This window comes from Urocampus carinirostris, chromosome 10 (assembly GCF_059441175.1).
Source record: "Urocampus carinirostris isolate Australia breed hairy pipefish chromosome 10, RoL_Ucar_1.0, whole genome shotgun sequence".
NCBI classification, from domain to species: Eukaryota; Metazoa; Chordata; class Actinopteri; order Syngnathiformes; family Syngnathidae; genus Urocampus; species Urocampus carinirostris.
This window is the reverse complement of record NC_142358.1, coordinates 6,126,354-6,147,440: the sequence shown is the minus strand read 5'-3', so window position 1 is coordinate 6,147,440 and position 21,087 is coordinate 6,126,354. Positions and strand designations below refer to the sequence as shown.

Here is a 21,087-nt window from a genome sequence, read left to right as displayed (position 1 = left end):
TAGGCTATTAAGTAATTTGCTGGTAAGGGACTTCAGTAGTTGTTTCAACTTAAATTTCCGTTTTTTTAAACATTTTTATAAGTAGCTTTTATTAAAGCAATTTGACCTTAAATGCTTTTAAAATACAGCAGCTCCTGATAATGAGAATTTTGACTTGGTAATTTTGTAAGGAGATGGCATGCTGAAAAGATATGAGCAACCCTGAAATAAAGGATCAGCTAATTCTTGACTGAATTTCACCCAAAAAATAAAAAAAAGTAGCATAGTGCCAGCTACTGCCTAAGATATTTTGACTCAGTTGATTTTTTTAAGTAACTTGCATGCTGAAAAAGTGTGAGCATCCCAATCCTCATTGGCCCATTTTATACCCAATCTCAATTTAAAGATTAGAGTACCAGCTACTACTAAGAAGTATTTAATCAACGCTAAACTGTGTTTCAGTTGTTCGTATTAGCGGCCTTCACAATCACCTAAAACCTAAAGAAAAAGCACTTGGCCAAATGTATAGTACCTAAAAGTGCAACTAAAAATGACTCCAGCCATCAGAAAACGCCGCCACGATTTGGTTTAATGTATCGGCGGCAATGCTGCCCTAACCTGGCACAATTTGTTCTGCAAAACTCCGTCTTGGAAAGGCAAAGAAAGCATTTGAAATATCCTCAGTGAGCTTTTGAGAGACTCAAAAATAACTGCGAGGCAAGTCGTAGCAGACAAAACGGAATCTAAACTTTTCCATTTCACAAGGCGTTCCGGGAGTGACTTTGAAAGCGTCGCTGCAACAAGCAAAGAGAAATGGGATCGAGCGGAGGAAAGCCGGCGCTTCCATCCAAGTAGCCCGAGAGTGCGCGCTAAAGCTAGCGCCGCTTAATCTGCTGTCAACTCGCCTTGTAGCCATTCTCCCGGGAACGTCGCTGCCCATCCATCATCTGAGGCGACGCCCCCCGGAGGAGGTCCGGAACCACGGCAATTAGGATTCACGCTCGGCCTATCAAGCTTTACAATCCCCGTGCGACTTCGCCCACGCATCGCCGCTGTCGTCCACGCCTGATACAAATTGGCGCCAACCGGCAAATTACAGGGGATGAGGCGCGAACCAAAGCCGAGGAAATCACGTCCTCATTTGCATCAAATATTTCCATGGGACAGAAAACAAAATAGGAACAATTTTGTGAGCCGGCAAGACATTTTTCATCATCATCAATAACTCAAAAAAAGAGCCGAGTTAGAGATTACTGCCTAAAACCTGTTATTTTTAGGACAAAAGTAGATGAGATTCTGTCCCATTGAAAAAAGTAATTTAAATTAATTTTAAAGCAGAAAACATCCCATAACAATCTTATATGGTATGGATTAAATGATTAATAGAGTTAATTTGATCAATCCATAATCTTAAAAATTGTCAAATGAACATTCAATGTCATTCACAGCTATGTACAAGTAAAAATCAATTTAAAGCAGAAAACCCCTTCCAAACAAGATTATGTGATTTGTACTGGGTGATTAATTGAGTTTATTCGATTAATCAGTCGTCTTAAAAATGATCAATTCAATATCCAGTGCCATATGCAGCTATATACAAATAAAAAAAGGCATTATAAACTAAAAAAATATACCCCTAAAATATTATGTGATATGGGCCAGACATTTAATCAAGTTAATTTGAATAATCAGTCAACTCAAAAAAACATCAATTAAACATACAATACTGTTGACAGCTATATACGTCAACATTTCATTTTAAAGCAGAAAACATTATGTGGTCTGATTTGGGTAGTTAATCGAGTTATTTCGATTGATCCATCATTTTAAAATTCGTCAATAAATCATACAGTGCCATCAACAGCTATACAGACATCAAAATTCATTTTAAAGCAAAAATATCACCCTAACAAAATGTAATTCGATACAGTTTTCATTTTAAAAATAGACAATTTACCAGTCAGTGCCATTGACAGTTCGGCTTTGGAAAACAGGTGAAATGTGATTAGCTGTCAGCTGAAGCAAAGACATAGATGTCTTCTTCGCTATTGGTGTGTGAGTGTCTGTGTGAATGGGCACGTGTGAAGCACATTGTAAAGCGCTTTGGGAGGTCTTCATTGACTGGGAAAGCTCTATATGAATGTAGACCATTTACCATTTACCATTCTTCCCCCGACAAAAACACACAAAATGGCCGCCCACAGAGAATAACTCTCAAAATAGCTGAACAGAGAGAGGGGTAAAAATGTCTCAATCCTGGGAAGAAGTCCATCCAAATAATTAGCACAAGAAGAAACAGCTTCATGCTGGTATCAAAGAAACGAAGGAAGAGTTATTCAAAAAATGTTAGAGTGGAAAAAAGTCAAACCACCGTCGACAGGTGCAAACGTGCTCATGCTAGCGGCTAGCAGCAAACCACTCAGTGGGAAACCAAAGGACACACTGTCAAATTTAAAGAGTGCCCAAGTGTTGTTATTTTGTGTTAATTTTGAGCACAAAAAAAAAAAAACACGTGGCTTACCTCTACCAAGGCTCGACGCATCATTTCCTAAGAAATTGAGGAAAAAAATTGAGCAAAATGGATCATTCATCGTTTCAATTCAAAAGGGAAAGTTCAGCTTTGGACAAATAAGGTACTCTCTGATAAACATACAGATAATAAGGCAGTCCTGACATGAAAATAAGTTACGAATAATTATATTGGTTTATTTGGATCAATTTCAACAGATTTCAGTTGTTAGTTATTTGTTTATCAAATAATTGACAAATATTTTTTTTTCAAAGCCCGTCTTGTTGTTCTCATCACTTTTGACTGAGTTGCGGCCATATCAAAACCTCAGGCAAGGCCGGACAACCATGCAATCAAGATTGATTAATTATTGATTAATCTGTTTTTAAAACCACATCCCTTGGTCACCTTTGATGGAGTAGAGAGCATTCCAGAACCTCCACCAAGGCTTAACGACTATGTAATCAGTTTCAGGTTTGATATTAACCGTTTTCAGTTCCAATTTGATAATTGAATAATTGTCGATTAAACTTCCTCAAACCCATACTGTTATCTTCATCAACTTTGACTAAGTACAGACCATCCCAAAACCTCTATCAGGGCCCAAGAACCTTGTAATCAGGGTTGATGTGAACCAATTTTAGTTGAGCAATTATTTGATAATCGCTCATTTGTTGATTAATCTATTGTTAAAAGCATATCCCTCTTGGCTGAGTATGAGCATCTCAAAACCTCCATCAAAGCCAGACAACAAGGTAATCAGTATAAGGATCAATATCAACTAAATGCAGTCGGCAATTAATTTGATAATCGTTTGATTGTGGATTAATCTATACTCAAAAGCGCATGCTCTTGTAATCTTCACTTTAGACTGAGTTCCGACGATCCCAAAACCTCCATCAAAGGCCCAAAAATGTAATCAAGATTGATTTCAGCCGACGTCTGTTGTCAGTTAATTTGATAATCAATTAATCTATTTTCAAAAGCACATATCCATATCATTTTTGACCAAGTATAAAGCACCTGAAAACCTCCATCAAGGCCCGAAAACTATGTAAGCAGTACCAGAATTGATATCGGCAGTGAATTTGATAATTAATTGTCGAATAATCTATTTTCATCCCTATATCCCCTTAATATGAACCCTTTTAACTGAATTCTGAGCATCTGACTCTCCCAAGGCCTGACCACCATGTAATCGGTATCAGGATTTATACCAACCGATTTCACTCATCAGTCGAAGTATTATTATGGAGGACTGATACCTCCACCAAGGCTCAACTGGGCTTACAAACACCCTGCTGGGGAATTATATAACGCATTGGAAAATGCAGAGAAAATGATTGAGTTACTGCCTGCTCCACAATGTGCGAGAGTCATATGGATGGCTAACAAACCACCAAAAGGCCTTGGCGGAGGTAAAAAATGTGCATAGTTAGCACGCTAATTAAACACATGTGCACCGAGTCACCATCAAAAAGAGCAGGACCTGCTAGCCCGGCCCCTCTGACCTCCGAACCCCCCACCTATTTGCTTGACCCCGGAGTCCCCAAAAAAGAAAGTAAGTCGACATCAAGGGCCAAAAAGGGACTTGATTTATACATCATAGATAGCACGGCAATTCTCTTTAAAATAAAACAGACGCTGTCATACCGCGACCACCACCTGGTGAAGGATTCAAATTATAGCAATCCCTTGCTGTATTGCCATTTTCTTATTGCGGTTTTGTTACTTTGAGGATTTTTGTTGTGCATTGTGCTCTGGATTCTGATTGGCTTAACAGTCGCCCCACCCTTTTCCTGCCTGTGTCGCCTGCGCGTCAATGACGTTGCAGTCAGTGTTGTACATGTACTTAATACATCTTTGCAAAATCTACCTTATGTGTCTGCAAATCTTTTCCAAATTTGTTTCTCGTATCATGTAAACAAAACGCTCTAGTCCCTCAGGAAACCAAAAGGCAGAGCAGGATGCTTTCTATCGCCAACAAATTGGAACTTCTCGACCTGATAAACTTGACCAGTAAACTTGTTCTGCGGCCACATGCGGCCCTTTGGCACAGTATAGTGGTTCCCTGGTGCATTTCCAAACATTTTTGACAGTGGAAAAACTATAGAAGGACAAACAAACACATTCTTAACATTTGCCAATAAATAATAATAGATACGGAATGTGTTTCCTTCCTTATATGAGGCTTCAATTTTTTTGCAGATTGAGACATGATTTTTGGGGGGGTCAATATGGCTCTTTCAACATTTTGGGTTGCAAACCCCTGCCTAAAGGAAGGTAAATGCAGTTTTCCATAACATCCATTGGATGGCGACAAAGTATCACATTAAGTTAAAACAAAAGGTCTTGAAATCATTTAATGATTGATTTAAAAAAATAATAAACGATTGTATAAAAAAATCGATCAAAACAAATACCAAAAAATGAATCTAAAAATTAAAATCGTCCAAAAACATGACAAAAATGCAACCAAACAGACACCAAAAATGCACTGAAAATAAATACAAATGAATCAAAAATGGAAAAATTTGAATAATCTACTCAAAAGTATGAAAAATAACTAAAACAGGAGTGAAAAATATGGTAAAAAATCCAAAAACTATTAAAAAAAGCTAAGCACAAAAACTACTAAAAAGCATGAAAAAGTGCTAATAATAGTAAGTAGAAATGCCAAAAGTAAAAAAAGAACATATTACTCAAAAACATTAAATTGAACGAAAAACGGATTGAAAAATGATAGCAACAGAAAAACCTAACCAGATAACGAACAAAAACGATTGAAAAATTACGGAAAAACGACTCAAAATGATCAAAACCACGTTTAAAAAATAATGTTTTTTCCTAAGACCACAAACTACCATCCCATCCCTGTGTTTGAGACACCTGCTTTAATGCAACCTATGTAGCAAGATTCATTTTACAGTTATAATTTGACAGTACAGACGATATTTGTAAAAAGAAAACTTTTATAAAGTGGAGTACTATTATTTGTTAAACAAATGCTTGGGCCAGTAAATTAAGTTTGTTCTCTGGTTTCAATGTATCATAGAGTAATCAACAAATAACGTAGTTTCCACAATATAAGGCACACGCACAAAAAAATTGTCTTTTGCCATATATTTTTCATACATGAGGTGCACTGGACTATAAGGAGCAAGAAATCGAGACTAGTAAGAGCTTCTGTGTTTTCGGGTACACATTAATGTAATGCATTATTAATCGCAAAGCATTGTACACAAGGGAATCAAACCCCAGTAATAGCCGTTAAAGCCCTCACACATTAATACTGGATCAACAGGTGTGAAAATGACATATGAAAAGGCATTAGAGGTAATCTCATCATCAAACCGTTTTTACTCACGGTGCCAGAACACTGATTAGCATAGTGCATCTAGCAAATGCTATGCTAATCATCACCAATAAACGCTTTAGCCCTTTGTATAAATACATATTAAACTGAGAGGTTATTGACACACAGGTGAAGTGGAGAGACTGTTTAAGCTCTCAATGTACTGTGCAAAACAGTGTTGTGTCACTGTGAGTAAAAAATTGTGATAATGAGATAAATTTGAATGCCGTGTTGTATGTCATTTGTAGCACCAGTGGTCTAGTAAGTAACGTGTTCGCACTCTCACGTGACATCATCACTCGTTGTTCCGAGGTTTTGCAATTTAAAACAGCAATGTTTATTGTTTTGATCAATCATTGCTCAAATACAGTATTACCCAAAAACCAAAGATGGTAACAGATACCCATAAATGCTTCAAACATTTCCAATATTATCCGCTGTATTCTGCAAAATATAAGGCGGACCGGGTTGTAAGGCGCACTCTCAAATTTCTGACCAAATAGGGATTTTTAGGTGCCCCCTACAGTGAGGAAAATGTGGTAAATAGATAAGTTTTCACTTTTTACAACCGTGAGACCTTTTTGGGGCGCCCCCCCCCCGTGAAAAACAAAGGATAACTGAAATCGGTAAGCAAGGCCGGCCAATCACAACAGCAGCTCCCATTACTCACGAGCGACGATCATTTCTTTGGTGAGGCTTTGTCGTTTGGAATCTGGCACACACACACTTGCTAGCCTGCCATTCCTCCTACTAGGTTGTTTGTATTTCCACAATGAGGCCAAGCTGTATATCAATTACGACTTTAAAAAAGGGGGCGGGCATTTATAGCGACGCCCTTTGACCCCCGGGGGTCGGGCATAGCACAATCCGACAGCAGCCTCTATCCATTAAAAAAAGCTCGCTCTTTACTCTGCAAAAAAAGTGCCGAGTGATGACACGTCGTTAAAGCCTCCTTATCGTTTGGTTTGGTCTGGCAGTGGGCCAAGCAATTACCCGGGTCCAATATTATGCTCTTAATTGATTGGTGCGCGGTAAAATGTTGGGTCAATAGACACAATTAGGGTCCAGAATGGACCGATCCACAACTAGGATCCATTTGACACAACTTTATAGGTCATTTTGTGCAGAACTAGACACATCCAGCAGTTTGATCTATCTATCACCATGTGACCAAAATAAAGTGATATAAATAAAACATATCAGGAGTCACAACTTGGGTCAAACAGATTCAAAGTGGGTTTAAAATGAAATAATTCACAAATAGGGTCCTTGTGACTCAACTTTGAATTGTTTCAGAAGAAATTAGCCAAATTTTAGAGTTGTGTTATCTATCTATCCACATTTCAACCAAGCCAAACATAATTAAATGAAGAAAAAGATCAATTCAGGTATCTTGGGTTTAATAGACTCAAATTGTGTCCGAAATGGATCAAAATATTACTTATGTTAATTTGACTCAATTTTCTGGATTGTTTGATAAAAACATACCTAAATTTAAGAGACCTGGCCTCAACATGTTAAATTGATAACATACACAAAGTATGGGTTCACAAATTTGTAGTGTTAGCATGTAAACACAGCATGGCGGCGCAGTGGTTAGCGCATGTGCAGCACAGTTCATGTCTAGTTTGTATGTTCTCCCCGTGCTTGCGTGGGTGTCCTCCCACATTCCAAAAACATGCATTTCAGGTGAATTGGCCGGTCCAAATTGTCCCTAGGTGTGAATGGGTGATTGAGTTGTCTGTCCCCGTATGCCCTGCGATTGGCTGGCAACCAGTTCAGGGTGTCCCCTGCCCACTGCCCGATGATTGCTGGGTTGGGCTCCAGCACCCCCGCGACCCTAGAGGATAAGCCGTGTAGCTAATGAGATGAGATGAGAGATGAGCATGTAAACATTAAACAAAATCTAACTTGGGGCTGAGAAAAACATGGAAGCGGAGGGGTGCTAGAACAACACAGAAAAGGTCCGGTTGGTAAAAAAAACCCGGCATGTTTTTACCACCATCTACTGATTTGTTGTGTGCAAAATGAAAATTAAGCAGCTACATCATGTACAGACTTGCTTAAGTGCATGCCAGCTTTGCAGGGCTTGCCTCACTTTAGATGTGATGTCATTACAGCGGTGTTTGTTCTGCAAACTGTTTTTATTTATCTTTTGGCCAAAATTTAAAAAATGCACTTTTGATAATTTTTGGAAACAAATTCCAGTGCATCCCTAATAATTAATGTTGATTCATGTTTATTATTTTTCGGAGCAGTTCATAACAATGTATGACATCTGTCCGCTATAGAATAGGATGTGTATATATAGCAGACCCCGGGATACGGCGGCCCACCTTATGACATTTTCAGTTTGCCGTGTGGAATAAGGTTTTTATGTCGAGCCCTCTTAACAGCTTTTCCCAACTATCTGAAATCAATAATTATTTTAAGTGACCAAAATCATTTCTAACGTTGGTGTGTTCATGCATATGTAAAGTTATGTCTTTAGAGATAATACAAAAACTTGTTTGCTATTAGTGAAAATGCAGATATGCCATCGGCTGAACTACCTCTAACAATTTACCTCTTTTATTCAGCTCAGAGTCTCTTGTGCTTAATGATTTAAAGAGTCGGTTATACGAGACTGTATTTATTCTTAATAAATATGATTTTGTTGTTTAAATATGTTTACTTGAAGTGCCAGGGGTTTGGGACGCACCAGCTAATTCCCATAGGTTTCTATCCCCCACTATAAGGCCATTTCCCTTTACAATGCCCACATCAGAAATTATTCATTCCTTATACTGGGGATACACTATATTCTTAACTGTAATCAAAATGTGAGGTCCTCCCCAGCAGACCCGAGACATCTACCACGTCTAAAATTCTTACATCAGCAGCTCTGCAAATAAATCCCCATTTTCACAGGTGCTTCGTCATCCGCGCCCGATCGGAAACCGTTAAGAACCATTACCATGTCATCGATTATAATAGTGTCCCGAGGAGCATCTCATTGTGGCTCCCCGTTTCTTTCTTCCACTTCCCCCCAGATGCCTCAAGTCGAATTTGGGAGAGGTTTTTTACATGCACTCCCGATTTAACAGCTTCAAACGCGGCAAACATAGGAATGGCACTAATCCTGATCTTCTCCACAAGCAAAGGGATCATCTCGCTGTAAATCACACCCAGCTCTTTCTGATCAAAGTGAAAACACGGCGCTGAGCAAGGTCGACATCTTCCCTGTTTTTTACCTTGAAGGAGAACACACACACCCCAAAAAAAATTCCGTGGTTCTTACACAAGAAGGGGGGGGGTCTTTATGTGCATTTTCTCCCACAACTGACAGTTATTAAGGTAAATAGCTTTTAATGTGCACACACATCTATAAAGTAATACCTCAGTACTCAATTATCTCTGTATGAGATCAAATCAAATCATCTTTGCTGCAGTAAATTCGTAACTTGAACACCGAAACACCACACAGTAAGACGTGAGGCGATATTGGCTAATCTACCCTGTTCGGCTAGCATCAATTCAAGAGAGATCTTGCGCCCAATGCTACATCAGTCTACAAGGTGTACTGGCTTGCCAGAAGAATTCATTTACACTATGAATGGATGCAACTGTGGGCTGTAGCGTTTTTGCCGTGGGGGCAGAAAATTGAACAGAAATGTCCTGGAGAAATACACAATATATATATTTTTTTTTACCAGGTAAGCCGGACATTGTAGGTTTACCTTTTGTATCTGTATTACAAATAACAGTGCTTTGCAGCATGGATATAAAGTGGTACCCTGGTAGTTGATAAACTCCATTAGAAGACCTCGGTATTCCTTCCAAAAATTCATTTTTGCTGAAGTGTTCAAACAAAAAGTCAGAGCTCGAACAACCTAACACAATCAAGTGAGATGAGCAGCCATCTTGAATATTCGTGCCTGGTCCATTAGCATTATATCGTATTAAGAGTTTATTATGATGTGTTGTCTTTAACTGTGTTTTTTACAGATAATAATGTGCCCCAAAAAACTCATCCATAACGTGAAAAAACAGAGAAAAAAACTAAGGAATTTATTGCTGTACAAGTTTCTGCCAACAAAGAATGCTTACAAATTGTTAATGTAATACATATATTTTTTTTTCAATTCAAATAATTATTATTGTTTAGGTACACGTTTACTAATATTTTGTGTATTCATGGTTATCTATACACCAATTGAATTCATATTTTGGGTATTTATGGTTGTTTAGGTACACATTTTATCAATATTTCGCTTATTTATGGTTGGTCAGTTACATGTTTTACTCATATTTTCGGTGTTTGCGGTTATTTAGATACCCATTGTCTTCATCCATCCATCACCTGCACCATTATCCGCAGTAAGGTCTTTGGGTAGTGGACACCCTGAACTGGTTGCCAGCCAGTCGCAGGGCACACAGAGACAGACAACTCACTCGCTCATTCACACTTAAGGACAATATGGACAAGCCAATTAACCTGACATGCATGTTTTTGGAATGTGGGAGGAAACCAAAGTGCTCAAAGGAAACCCCCGCAAACACAAGGACCACATGCAAACTCCGCACAGGGAGGCTGGTAGTTGGCTTTGAACCCATGACCTCAGAACTGTGCTGCGGACTCGCTAAGCAATGACCTGCCGTGCCGCCTCATTGTATTCATATTTTGGGTATTTATGTCTGTTTAGGTACACATTTGATCAATATTTGGGTTATCCATGGTTGCCCAGGTACACGTTTTATACATGTTTTGGGCGTTTATGGTTGTTTAGATACAAATTTATTTTATATTTTAGGTGATAGTGGTTGTTTTGGTACATTTTTTTTTTACATTGTGTGTATTTATGATTACTTAGGGACATGTTTCAGTCATATTGGGGGTATTTATTTTGCACATTTAATTTATAATTTGTGTATTTGTTCTTTTTACGTAGACATTGAGTTCATATTTTGTTTTTTTATGGTTGGTTTGGTACAGGTTTTATTCACACTTATGGTATTTATTATTTGCTAGGTGGATTTAATTTATATTTTTGGTATTAAAGGTTGTTTCAATCCATGTATTTTTGCCTATTTTGGATTTATGGTTGTTTAGGTACACATTTTATTTGTACTTTATTTGAGGTTGTTTAGGTACATGGTCTATTCATATTTTGCTTAATTGTGGTTTTAAGGGACATGTTTTATCAGTATTTTGTATAATTTATGTCTAACTTTGTTCTTACCTTGGGTGTACAATGCTGTTTGGACACGTTTCCTTCCTTATATTTTGATTAGTTTGGAATGCGTAGAACATATTAAAATGATACCATAACTTCGAATGAGAACAATATTTCAGTACTTGAACAAGTCGACTGATCCCAAACCAATTATGGTCAAGTACAGAGGTATCACTGAATTTAGATTTACTATTCCCACTACTGAGGGCAGCACGGCGACGCACTGGTTAGCGCGTGTGTGGCACAGTTCTGAGGTCATGAGATTGAACCTCATGTGTGGAGTTTGCATGTTCTCCCCGTGCTTTTGTGAGTTTCCTCCGGGCACTCGGGTTTGCTCCCACATTCCAAAGCATGAATGTTAGGTTAATTGGCCGGTCCAAATTGTCCCTAGGTGTAAATGAGCGAGCGAATTGTCTGTCCCTGTGTGCCCTGCGACTGGCTGGCAACCAGTTGAGGGTGTCCCCTGCCCACTGCCCGAGGATAGTTTGGATGAGCTCCAGCACCCCCGCGACCCTACTGGGGATAAGCGGTGCAGATAATAATATTCCCACTACTGGCCTGGAGAGGGATGGGCGCCACCAGGCTGTACTTGCCCAAGACACGCCACATTAAACCGTGCCCCTTACGATCCAAGTGGCTGAGGGACTCGACCAACCCACCAACTATTCCCACTCCAAAGCGGATAAAGGAGAATGTGAGGGTGGAGGGGGGCTTCATTACATTAAAAAGATTCATCCCATTACAACTGGAGAGCAGAGGATGCTTTCATTCCAGGACCCTTCGCCCCAAAACCCCCACCCAGGCCATAAACCTGACGGAGCCTCGTTTACTACGCCATCTCTCGGCCGCTTGCGTTAATGCACCTTCGTTCTAGGACTGCAGCGAACTATTTCAAGTTTCATCAATATAAACCCGCACTAAATAACACATTAAGGGCGTAAATTGTTTTGTTAATTCTTACCTTGAAGGTGCAAAGCCAAAATGAGCACACAAATCCTCGCACACAGCTGCGCCATGGCACCTCAACTCTCCCTTGGGGGGTCTTCGGAGTTAGAACCGCGCACAAAGGGGGAGCATAAAACTTGGGGGCAAATCCCACTTCAGAAAGAGGTTTTGGGGGCGAGAAATTGAAAATGGGATCCTCTGGACTAGACTGCTACTTCCAAAAGCGAACAAAAAACTCGAAGCATCAACTGGCCAGGTCGCTTCCGCGCTTCTCTGAGTTCTCCATCGAAGTCAACCAGGTAGTGAGGTGGAGGGATCTAATGGAGGGAACGGGGCGAGTTTCCAAACACTTGGTCCCGTTTCTCCTTGTTCGTTGTCGCTGCTTTGTGTTCGTTCCGAGATGGCAAGGGGGGTGGGAGTGAATAAAGCTCGGAGAAGGATCCGCAGTGTTCTCCTTGAGGGAGGGGGGGGGCGTCAAATCCTGGCAATAACGCTGACGGGCGGGCGTCCTGCCTCCTCAACCTTAACTGACTGACTAACCGAGTCAGCTACTGAGCGAGAGAGTCCCCTCCTTGTGGTGACGTCAAAAAAGAAGGCGGGGTCGGGAGGGATGGAGGACGCGCCCGCCAAAATGTAATGGCTGGCGAATGGTTTTAATTTAGATATAATTTCATTTTGTTCTCCTCACACGTTTTTTTTTTAACTCAAGAAAGTAGCTACAGTGGCCCCTCAGGAAACTACATGTATCCGCTGTGTGTATACATATTGAACATTGTTGTTTATCCCTTACTTTCATCTCAGACTGTTCTTTCTATCTCTCCTATTTTCCTTCCCTATCTTCCTCTTTCTTTCCTTCCTTATTTCTTTCCTCTCTTTTTTCTTTCATCCTTTTATGCAATTATCGCTCTTTCCTTCTATATTTTCTTTTTTTGATCATCCTTTCTTTCATACTTTTTCTTTACTTCATTCATTCCTTTCTTCTCTCCTTCCTAATTTCCCTCCTTTTTTCCCTTCTTTACTCCCCCTTTCTTTCCTTTATTTATTTCCTTCCTTAATTACTTTCTTACTTTCTTCCTTTCTTCCATCCTTCCTTGCTTCCTTCCTTCTTTCCTCCGTTCCTTATTTTTCCTTCTTTCTTTCTTTGGTGTTCCAGGTTAGTCGGTGGGGAAATGGGAGGGAATTTCATTTTCTTATTAGATTTGTAATGTTTTTATACAATAACGTTTGATAATTGTTGCCTTTTGAGTTGTTTGGGATAAAATAAAAGTATAAATATACTTACACGTAAAGGAACCCTAAGTTATATTTACCTTTGGTGTGATGTGATTTGAGCTGGTAGAGTGGAGTAGGAGATGGATGCAGAGGAGGAAGATACAGCGATTAAAACTGATACATATTTCTAAAGCTTCCACTTGTGAGGATTGTCATGCTCTTAGGCGATGTCTTCGCTTTGATCACCTCTTTATTTGTGTGTATCTTTTTTGTTACAACAGGATGCCATTACAAGTGAACATACATTCTACTTTTTTACAACAAGCGCATATGCAAAACATTTGATTATTGGTTGTAACAGTCTAGATCGTCAAATGGTTACAGCCAAACAACTAAGTGAGGGTAGCAATTTGTGTGCCTTCATGTGTCTTGATAATCACAAGCTTCATTTCCATGGTTATCAAATTGTTGCTTCTCCATTTAATATCACACAGCAAGTTTTGGGACACACAGCAAATAAATACATGACAGAAAATACAGTATTAAAAAGCAGAAAGTAGTATTAGTCATCATTTTTGTTTATGCATGGTCAAAATGTATTAATTGAATTCTGGTTGATGACATGTGAAATTTTCCAAAAAGAAATTTCCAATGACACGCTAAGTGGTACCTGGGCTTTTCAATTAGTTCAATTTATTCATAGACCAAATGAACAACACTCTACTGAAAATAATTGAAATCAGGGGCGGCTTTAGGTTCAGAGCCTTGGGGGTGCTGAGCAGTGTGTTTGCTCTCAGGGTGACCACCAACTTCCACATGCAAACATCTTTCAGTCATTAAAAATATTAATGCAGTCATTTAAATAAGTAATACAAATAAAATAATAAAAAAATATTATATGTCCGTGTTCTCAAACAAAAGCTGATTTATTTTAAAAAGTATTACAAAAATCAGTATCAATTCATAACTTTTTTATTTTTTTAACAGTTAAGGTTTTATAGATATTCCATTAAAATATGATTTTTTTAGTCAACTGATGAGGATAAAATACATAATTATCTAAACACATCTTAAATTTTGTTTTAGGTTTGACTTTTTTGACTTTAGCCACTGTTTATATTTTGTTTCATCGTGAAACAAAGTCGCGCTAAGACAGAAAGCAGAAGCGGGGCTGTCGTGCAGGGAAGCGTGTGAAGTCGAAAGAGCAATAAGGACACGAAGATGTGTCTAATCCAACCATTATTTCTTCATCGATCTTGCGGATCAACCGACGCCTGAAGCTCAACGCACCCGAACGGCGACATCTTGTGACGATCTCGACAAAGACTACAGCTAAGTTAAATGATTTAGCAAAGCTAAAATTTGGTCTTTTAAATGTTAGATCGCTCGTTCGTAAAGCTTTACTTGTTGATAATATTATTCGCGATTATAAACTTAACTGTATCGGTCTCTGTGAAACTTGGTTACGCCCGGACAAGTTTTTACCGCTAAATCACGCTTCTCCTCAAGACTACGTGAGTAGCCATGTGGCACGCACGTTGAAGAAGGGTGGCGGTGTCGCGCTAATTTCTGAAAAAACGCTCAAATATACTCCTCATACCTCTAATAATTACAAGGCGTTTGAGGCTCTTGTGATGCGGTCCTCTCTATTGTCAATTTATGGAGTAACTATTTATCGCGCACCAGGGCCATACACAGCTTTCTTGGACGAATTTGCTGAACTTTTGTCTGAACTAGTAACCTATGCAGACAAAATTATAATTATGGGGGACTTTAACATTTATATGAACTCTCCACTCAATTGACTCACTGTTGCGTTTCCGTCTCTAATTGATACATTTGGTTTTAGCGTGTTTCCAACTCATAAAGATGGAAACACGCTAGATTTGGTTCTGACTCGAGGAGTTTCAACCTCAAACGTACTACAGTTATCTCGGATCATTATTTAGTTACATTCGAGGTACTAGCTAAATGTAGTACTAAAAAAGCTGAAGGGTTTAGTGGACGCAATATAAGCACTGGCACACTTTCTGAGCTCTCTGATCGTCTTCCAGGAGCAGTTGCGTCCTTTCCTTCATACAAAGGCTCTATCGACTCACTCATGAATGATTTTAATGCTACCCTGGCTAGTGTCCTGGATTCAGTAGCGCCCATACGGCTGAAATCACGACCTAAAAGACGCACGCCTTGGTTTAATGATGAAACTAGATCCCTTAAACAAGAATGCAGGAAATCTGAAAGAAAATGGCGCGCTCCCAAGCTTGAGGTTTTCCACCAAACCTGGTGTGACAGTCTGTTGAAGTATAAAGCGGCCCTTGCCTCTGCAAAATCAGCCTACCTTTCGATGTTGATTGCCTCACAAAAGAACAATCCCAAAGTCCTTTTCGACACTGTAGCATCGCTTACATGGCAACAGACTATCCAAGATAGTTCCACCGATTCAGCCCATGACTTAATGGTCTTCTATACTAAGAAGATTCAATGCATACAGGAAGAAATTGCTAAAGACAGTATTAATACAACACATACTAAAGCGCTGAAATCTATAGATGCACGACATGGTGGCTGTCCAGGGAATTTGTCCCGTTTTAGTGAACTGTCACTCGATAATCTTAAACAGATGGTGAATACGGCCAAACCGACGACTTGCCAGTTCGACCCGCTTCCAGGTTCACTTATTAAAGGTGTTTTTGGCGTCCTTGCACCTTCAGTTCTAAATATTATAAACATATAACTCTCCTCAGGTGTATTTCCAGCGGTTTTTAAGTCCGCCGTCATTAACCCCACACTGAAACGACCCAACCTTGATCCAGAAAGTTTATGGAATTATAGACCTGTGTCAAACCTACCGTTTCTTTCTAAAGTACTTGAAAAAGTAGTGGGACAGCAGCTGAATGATTTCATATCTAAGGACAATCTTTTTGAATCAATGCAATCAGGACTCAGGGCTAACCACTCTACTGAGACAGCTCTGATTAAGGTAACCAATGATCTCCTACGGGCAATGGACTCTGGCGCTTCATCACTTTTGCTGCTGCTGGACCTTCATGCTGCTTTTGACTCAGTGGACCATAATATCTTACTAGAACGGTTGGAGAAATGGATTGGTCTCTCAGGAACCGCCCTCTTATGGTTCAGATCCTATCTCTCAGATAGGACGCACTGTGTTAAATATGGCGAAATGACATCTGAGCCCTTTAGTGTTACCTGTGGTGTTCCGCAGGGTTCAGTGCTTGCCCCCCTTCTTTTCAGCATTTACATGCTTCCATTAGGTGATATAATGTGCAAGTATAATATCAGTTTCCATTGTTACGCAGATGACACCCAACTATATCTCCCGATGGAGTAATCTGCCACACTAAACTGTGCAAATTTGGAGGCTTCCCTTACTGAGATAAAAGAGTGGATGTCACTCAATTTCTTGCGTCTTAACTCTGAAAAGACCGAAATGTTAGTTATTGGTCCATCTAAATGCCGCGACTTATTCTCTAAAACCGCTGTGAACAGTGACAAATGTCACATCACACAGAGTGACTAACTTAAAAATTTAGGTGTCACATTTGACCCCGATCTGTCCTTTAAAACACATGTGAAGAAAATTACTAGAACCGCTTTCTTCCATCTTCGTAACATTGCTAAAATTCGTCCTATACTGTCTCAGTCGGATGCGGAGATTATAATTCACGCGTTTGTTACCTCCCGTCTCGATTACTGTAATGCACTACTCTCTGGTCTTCCGATGACCAGACTCAAGAGTCTTCAGCTGGTACAAAATGCCGCAGCGAGGCTTTTAACTAGGACAAAAAAGTCCGATCACATCACCCCAATTTTGGCTAACCTGCATTGGCTCCCTGTTAGCCTAAGATGTGATTTCAAGGTTCTCTTATTATTATACAAAATCATACATGGACTTTCCCCCTCATAACTTTCAGATCTGATTTTCCCTATGTCCCGGCCCGAAGCCTTCGTTCTGAGAGCGCCGGTCTCCTGGTGATCCCAAGAGCCAAGAAGTGTTCCGCAGGTTCGAGAGCGTTCTCCATCCGGGCACCGGTGTTGTGGAATGCTCTTCCCCCGGAGATCCGATCTGCAACCTCAGTGGAAATGTTTGAATCTAAGCTTAAAACTCACTTCTACTCTATAGAATATGAATAACCTAAACTGCTTATGTGTAATAACCTGTGAAGCCCTTTGAGACTCTTTGTGATTAAGGGCTATACAAATAAAAATGACTTGACTTGACTTGAGTGTGTCACCAGTGTTCTCCAGGGTTCCCTCTCAGTGCCCACCCACGGACCCGCTCTGCCCACCTAAAGAAAACTGGATGTAAATGTGAGGGCAGTCTAAACAAATTAAAATAGAGGATCCAAAGGAGAAAAGATAAGAAGAAAAAAAGACAGAGAAAAAAGAAGCAAAAAATACTAAAGAAGAAAGTAAGTAAAAAGCTTAGTGGGCGAACAAAAGAATAAAAGAAAAGGCAAAACAAGAAAAAGAAGAATAGAAAAGTAGGAGTTTTTTTTTACAAAGACGAAAAGCCATGACAAGATAAAAAACTAGGGAAAAGAAATAAACAAAAAAATGATTAAAAAAAGGAGAGGAAAAAAAAGCAAAAAAATAAAAGATCAACAAAGAAAATAAGTAAAAAGCTAAGGGAAAAAGAAATGAAAAAAGAAAAAGAGAAGAAAGAAAGAAAAGGAAGAAGATGCAAACTCCGCACAGAAACACTGGTAACTGGATTTGAATCTGTAACCTAAGAATTGTGCCGCAAATGCACTAACCATTTAGCTGCTGTGCCTATAATGGTTGAAAGTTGGTTGGACCCCTTAGCCACTATGGTCGTAGGGGGACCATTTCCTCTGGTGTGTCTTTGGCAACTTCAGCCTGGTGGCACCCATCGCTCACCAGGCCTTCATATGTTTCCACCTGGTCTCGAACCAAGGACCTTTCGCATAATAGGCGAATGTGCACTTCGGAAACACAAATAAATGAATGAAAACTTCATTTCGAACATTAAAATAAAAACAGGACAAAAACAATGAGTCAACAACAAAATAATGTTACATAACATGTTTGAAAAGAGGTAGTCAGAAGCAGATTCTTTTTTTTTTCCTACCCCTTCATCTTCCCCATTAAATACATTTTACAAATCCTCTTCTCCTCTTGTGTCTAATATAACAAAACCTCATGGATATACTTATTACATACGTCGGATATCAATAATTACAATAATTACAATAATAACATATTTTATACACTAATCTTCGTAATACCCATCCCTCAATGTCATAATGCCACTAGTTACGAAACATCACTGTGGCACCGATGGTAATAACAACGACAAAAATAAAAATAATATTTATTATAACAGTTATGATGTAATAATAGCAACAATAACAACAAAGTTAACCATAGTTTTGAACGCAGTATTTCCAATCTCACTCATATCCCATTTTCTTCATCGCCAGTAATGTTTTTTTGTGTTTAAATTTGAACACATGAATAGTTGGACATTGTTTGATCTCATCTTGTAAGTTTGAGTCCACACACAGACACACACATACTTTTCCTTTGGGATTTTGAATTTACTATAGCCCCTCAAGTTATAATTTCCCTCTTTCCGAATGAATAATTTTTGGATGTTTTCTGGCACCATGTTTTTGTTTTGACCTTAAATAACAGTTGTGAAGTGAATGAAAACGCTGTTACTAAATATATTATTCTACTAAATTATGTGCATTTTTATGGGGGGGTAATGGTATTTGTGCCCCCATGTACATTTTGATATGAGACTGAGACTTATGTCTGGCAACGGCCCTGTAATCTCTCTTCCCCTTTGTTCCCCTCTTTATTCTAGCACTGACCAGTTAACCATATGCAAACAAATCAGGAGGAAGTTTTGTGTATTTCTTTATGGTTATTGTGGTTAATACAGTCTCACCTGAACATGCTACTTTTTACAGAAAAAAACTGCGGATGTCCATGCTAGTGCTGGTAGGGTGACCACACACATAGCATACGCACACGCAACAATTAAGCAAAGCTTATTGTTGTTGCATACACATCAACGCAGCTAAAATGCGGACTAATATATGTTGATGATAATAAGGTAAGGGCATTGGGTGGTCATTCAACATAACCAATGAGTAACATACTCTCACCTTTATACCCTCCGTAGCCGCAATGTCTCAAGTACAAGGAATCAAATAGACTGAACTATTTCAAGGCAATGTGTTTCTGACACTGCGTTGTTCAAGTTTTTGTTTTGTTTTCCTTTTTTATTTTTCATCTAGCTTTTTTTTTAAAAAAAAATCATATTTAAGCCTACCCTGTCTCTTATAAAGGATAAGACAGTTTTAAAGATGCTACAATTTTGGGGCGTGCTTAGGTTGAAATTTGGGGTGCTTAGGCTAGAGGTAAGATCGGGCCCAAAAAAAGCACCCGAGCCCGACGCAGGCCCGAGGGGTATTAAACCCGACCCGGACCGAGCCCGACTAATTAACTGGATTTGCTGGCCCGGCCCGAGGGGGCCCGAAATTACATATTTTATTTATAAGGAGGGGTGATTTATGATAACAAATTAAACTCTGCCTTTTGTTACAACATCTAGGCCTAAGTTAAATAAAACTGTATAAACATTTACATCTTTTATATTTCTGTGTCTGCACTGCACATGTTACATTAAGCGACAATCTGTCATTGACGTTTTTTTTTTTTTTGAGGTAGCGAAAACATTTAAGGGCGTCCGTCATTTTGACGACTTGATCATTGGGCCATAATCCACAGCAGCAGTAGTAGTACGTCCTTAAGATTTTAGCGCGGGGGTGTTGACGTGTTGTGCCCTTTTCCGACTCCTATGCAAATCCCCCCCCCCCCCCCCTGATCGTATTCTATATAAAACGCTTATTAAAACAATAAAGCGAGCTAATTATAATAATTGGGAGATCCTAGTCTATATAACGCGTTTATTTAAACAATAAAGCGTGATTTTATTCTGCAAATTGCGTTTTTTAACGCGGATGAAAATGTCACCAACGTCAATGTACACTTCCGACAAAAGCGATCGTATTCTATATAAAACGCTTATTAAAACTCTTACCAGAGTGCGTTTTCCTCGTCAGTTCTCCTCTCTTGAGTTTATCCTTAACTTCTTGTTGGTCCGACTCCATATCGGGGATACCAGGCCAAAATCACGCGAATTTGCGGAGGGGAAGATTATTAAGAGGACAGAATTCACGTCACGTCACGTGCACAGAGCATGCTCTGGCTCCGTTAAAAGCAATTACAGCTCCTTCTCCGTTTTATCCAAATTATTTATTTTATAACAAGTATTCCTTGGTCTAGTATCCATACATAGTTTAAGTATATATTTTTAATGAACATATATTTATAATTATTAATTAATTTAAAAAAAAAAAAAAAAAAAAAAAAAAAAAAGCAGGACCGAACCCGACCCGACCCGACCGTATGACTGACATTTCAGGCCCGACCCGGCCCGAAATTGCCTCGGGTTCGGGTTCGGGTTCGGGCTCGGGCCATGAATCTTAGCTCTAGCTTAGGCACACCCCAAAACAGGATGGTAACGCCGATGGTTAAAATTCAATTAATATAAAAAATTAAATAAATAAAAACAACACTTCCACTTACAGGTCCTTTTTGAATTTCACCAAAAAGCACAAAAAGTGTATATGTAAAACTTTTAAAAAAGGTCAAATAAACTGTTTTCAGCATATAAGTCTGAATCCCCCTCGACCATAGCTGTCACCATGCTTCAATCTAAAAACATTTTAGGGCAAATTGGTTCAAAGATTGATTAGTAGGCCACCCTAAGGGTGTCCATACTTTTTCACCATGCGACTAATTCAAAATCAACCTTG

General features: G+C 39.2%; 1 protein-coding gene across 8 annotated transcripts in view; it reads right to left on the bottom strand.

The window, feature by feature from the left end:
• Positions 1-12,518, bottom strand: part of nectin1b (nectin cell adhesion molecule 1b) — a 385,519-nt gene extending 373,001 nt beyond the window's left edge. For 7 of the 8 annotated variants that reach the window (XM_088345838.1, XM_088345836.1, XM_088345840.1 and 4 more), the window contains exons 1-2: positions 12,021-12,518; positions 2,501-2,527 (exon numbers count right to left, since the gene is read on the bottom strand). In XM_088345838.1, coding sequence (XP_088201964.1) covers positions 2,501-2,527; positions 12,021-12,075 — 82 coding nt within the window. In that variant the 5' untranslated portion in view covers positions 12,076-12,518. The remainder of the gene's footprint in view (positions 1-2,500; positions 2,528-12,020) is intronic. The other variant, XM_088345833.1, reaches the window with a different exon arrangement.
• Positions 12,519-21,087: the final 8,569 nt, after the last annotated feature.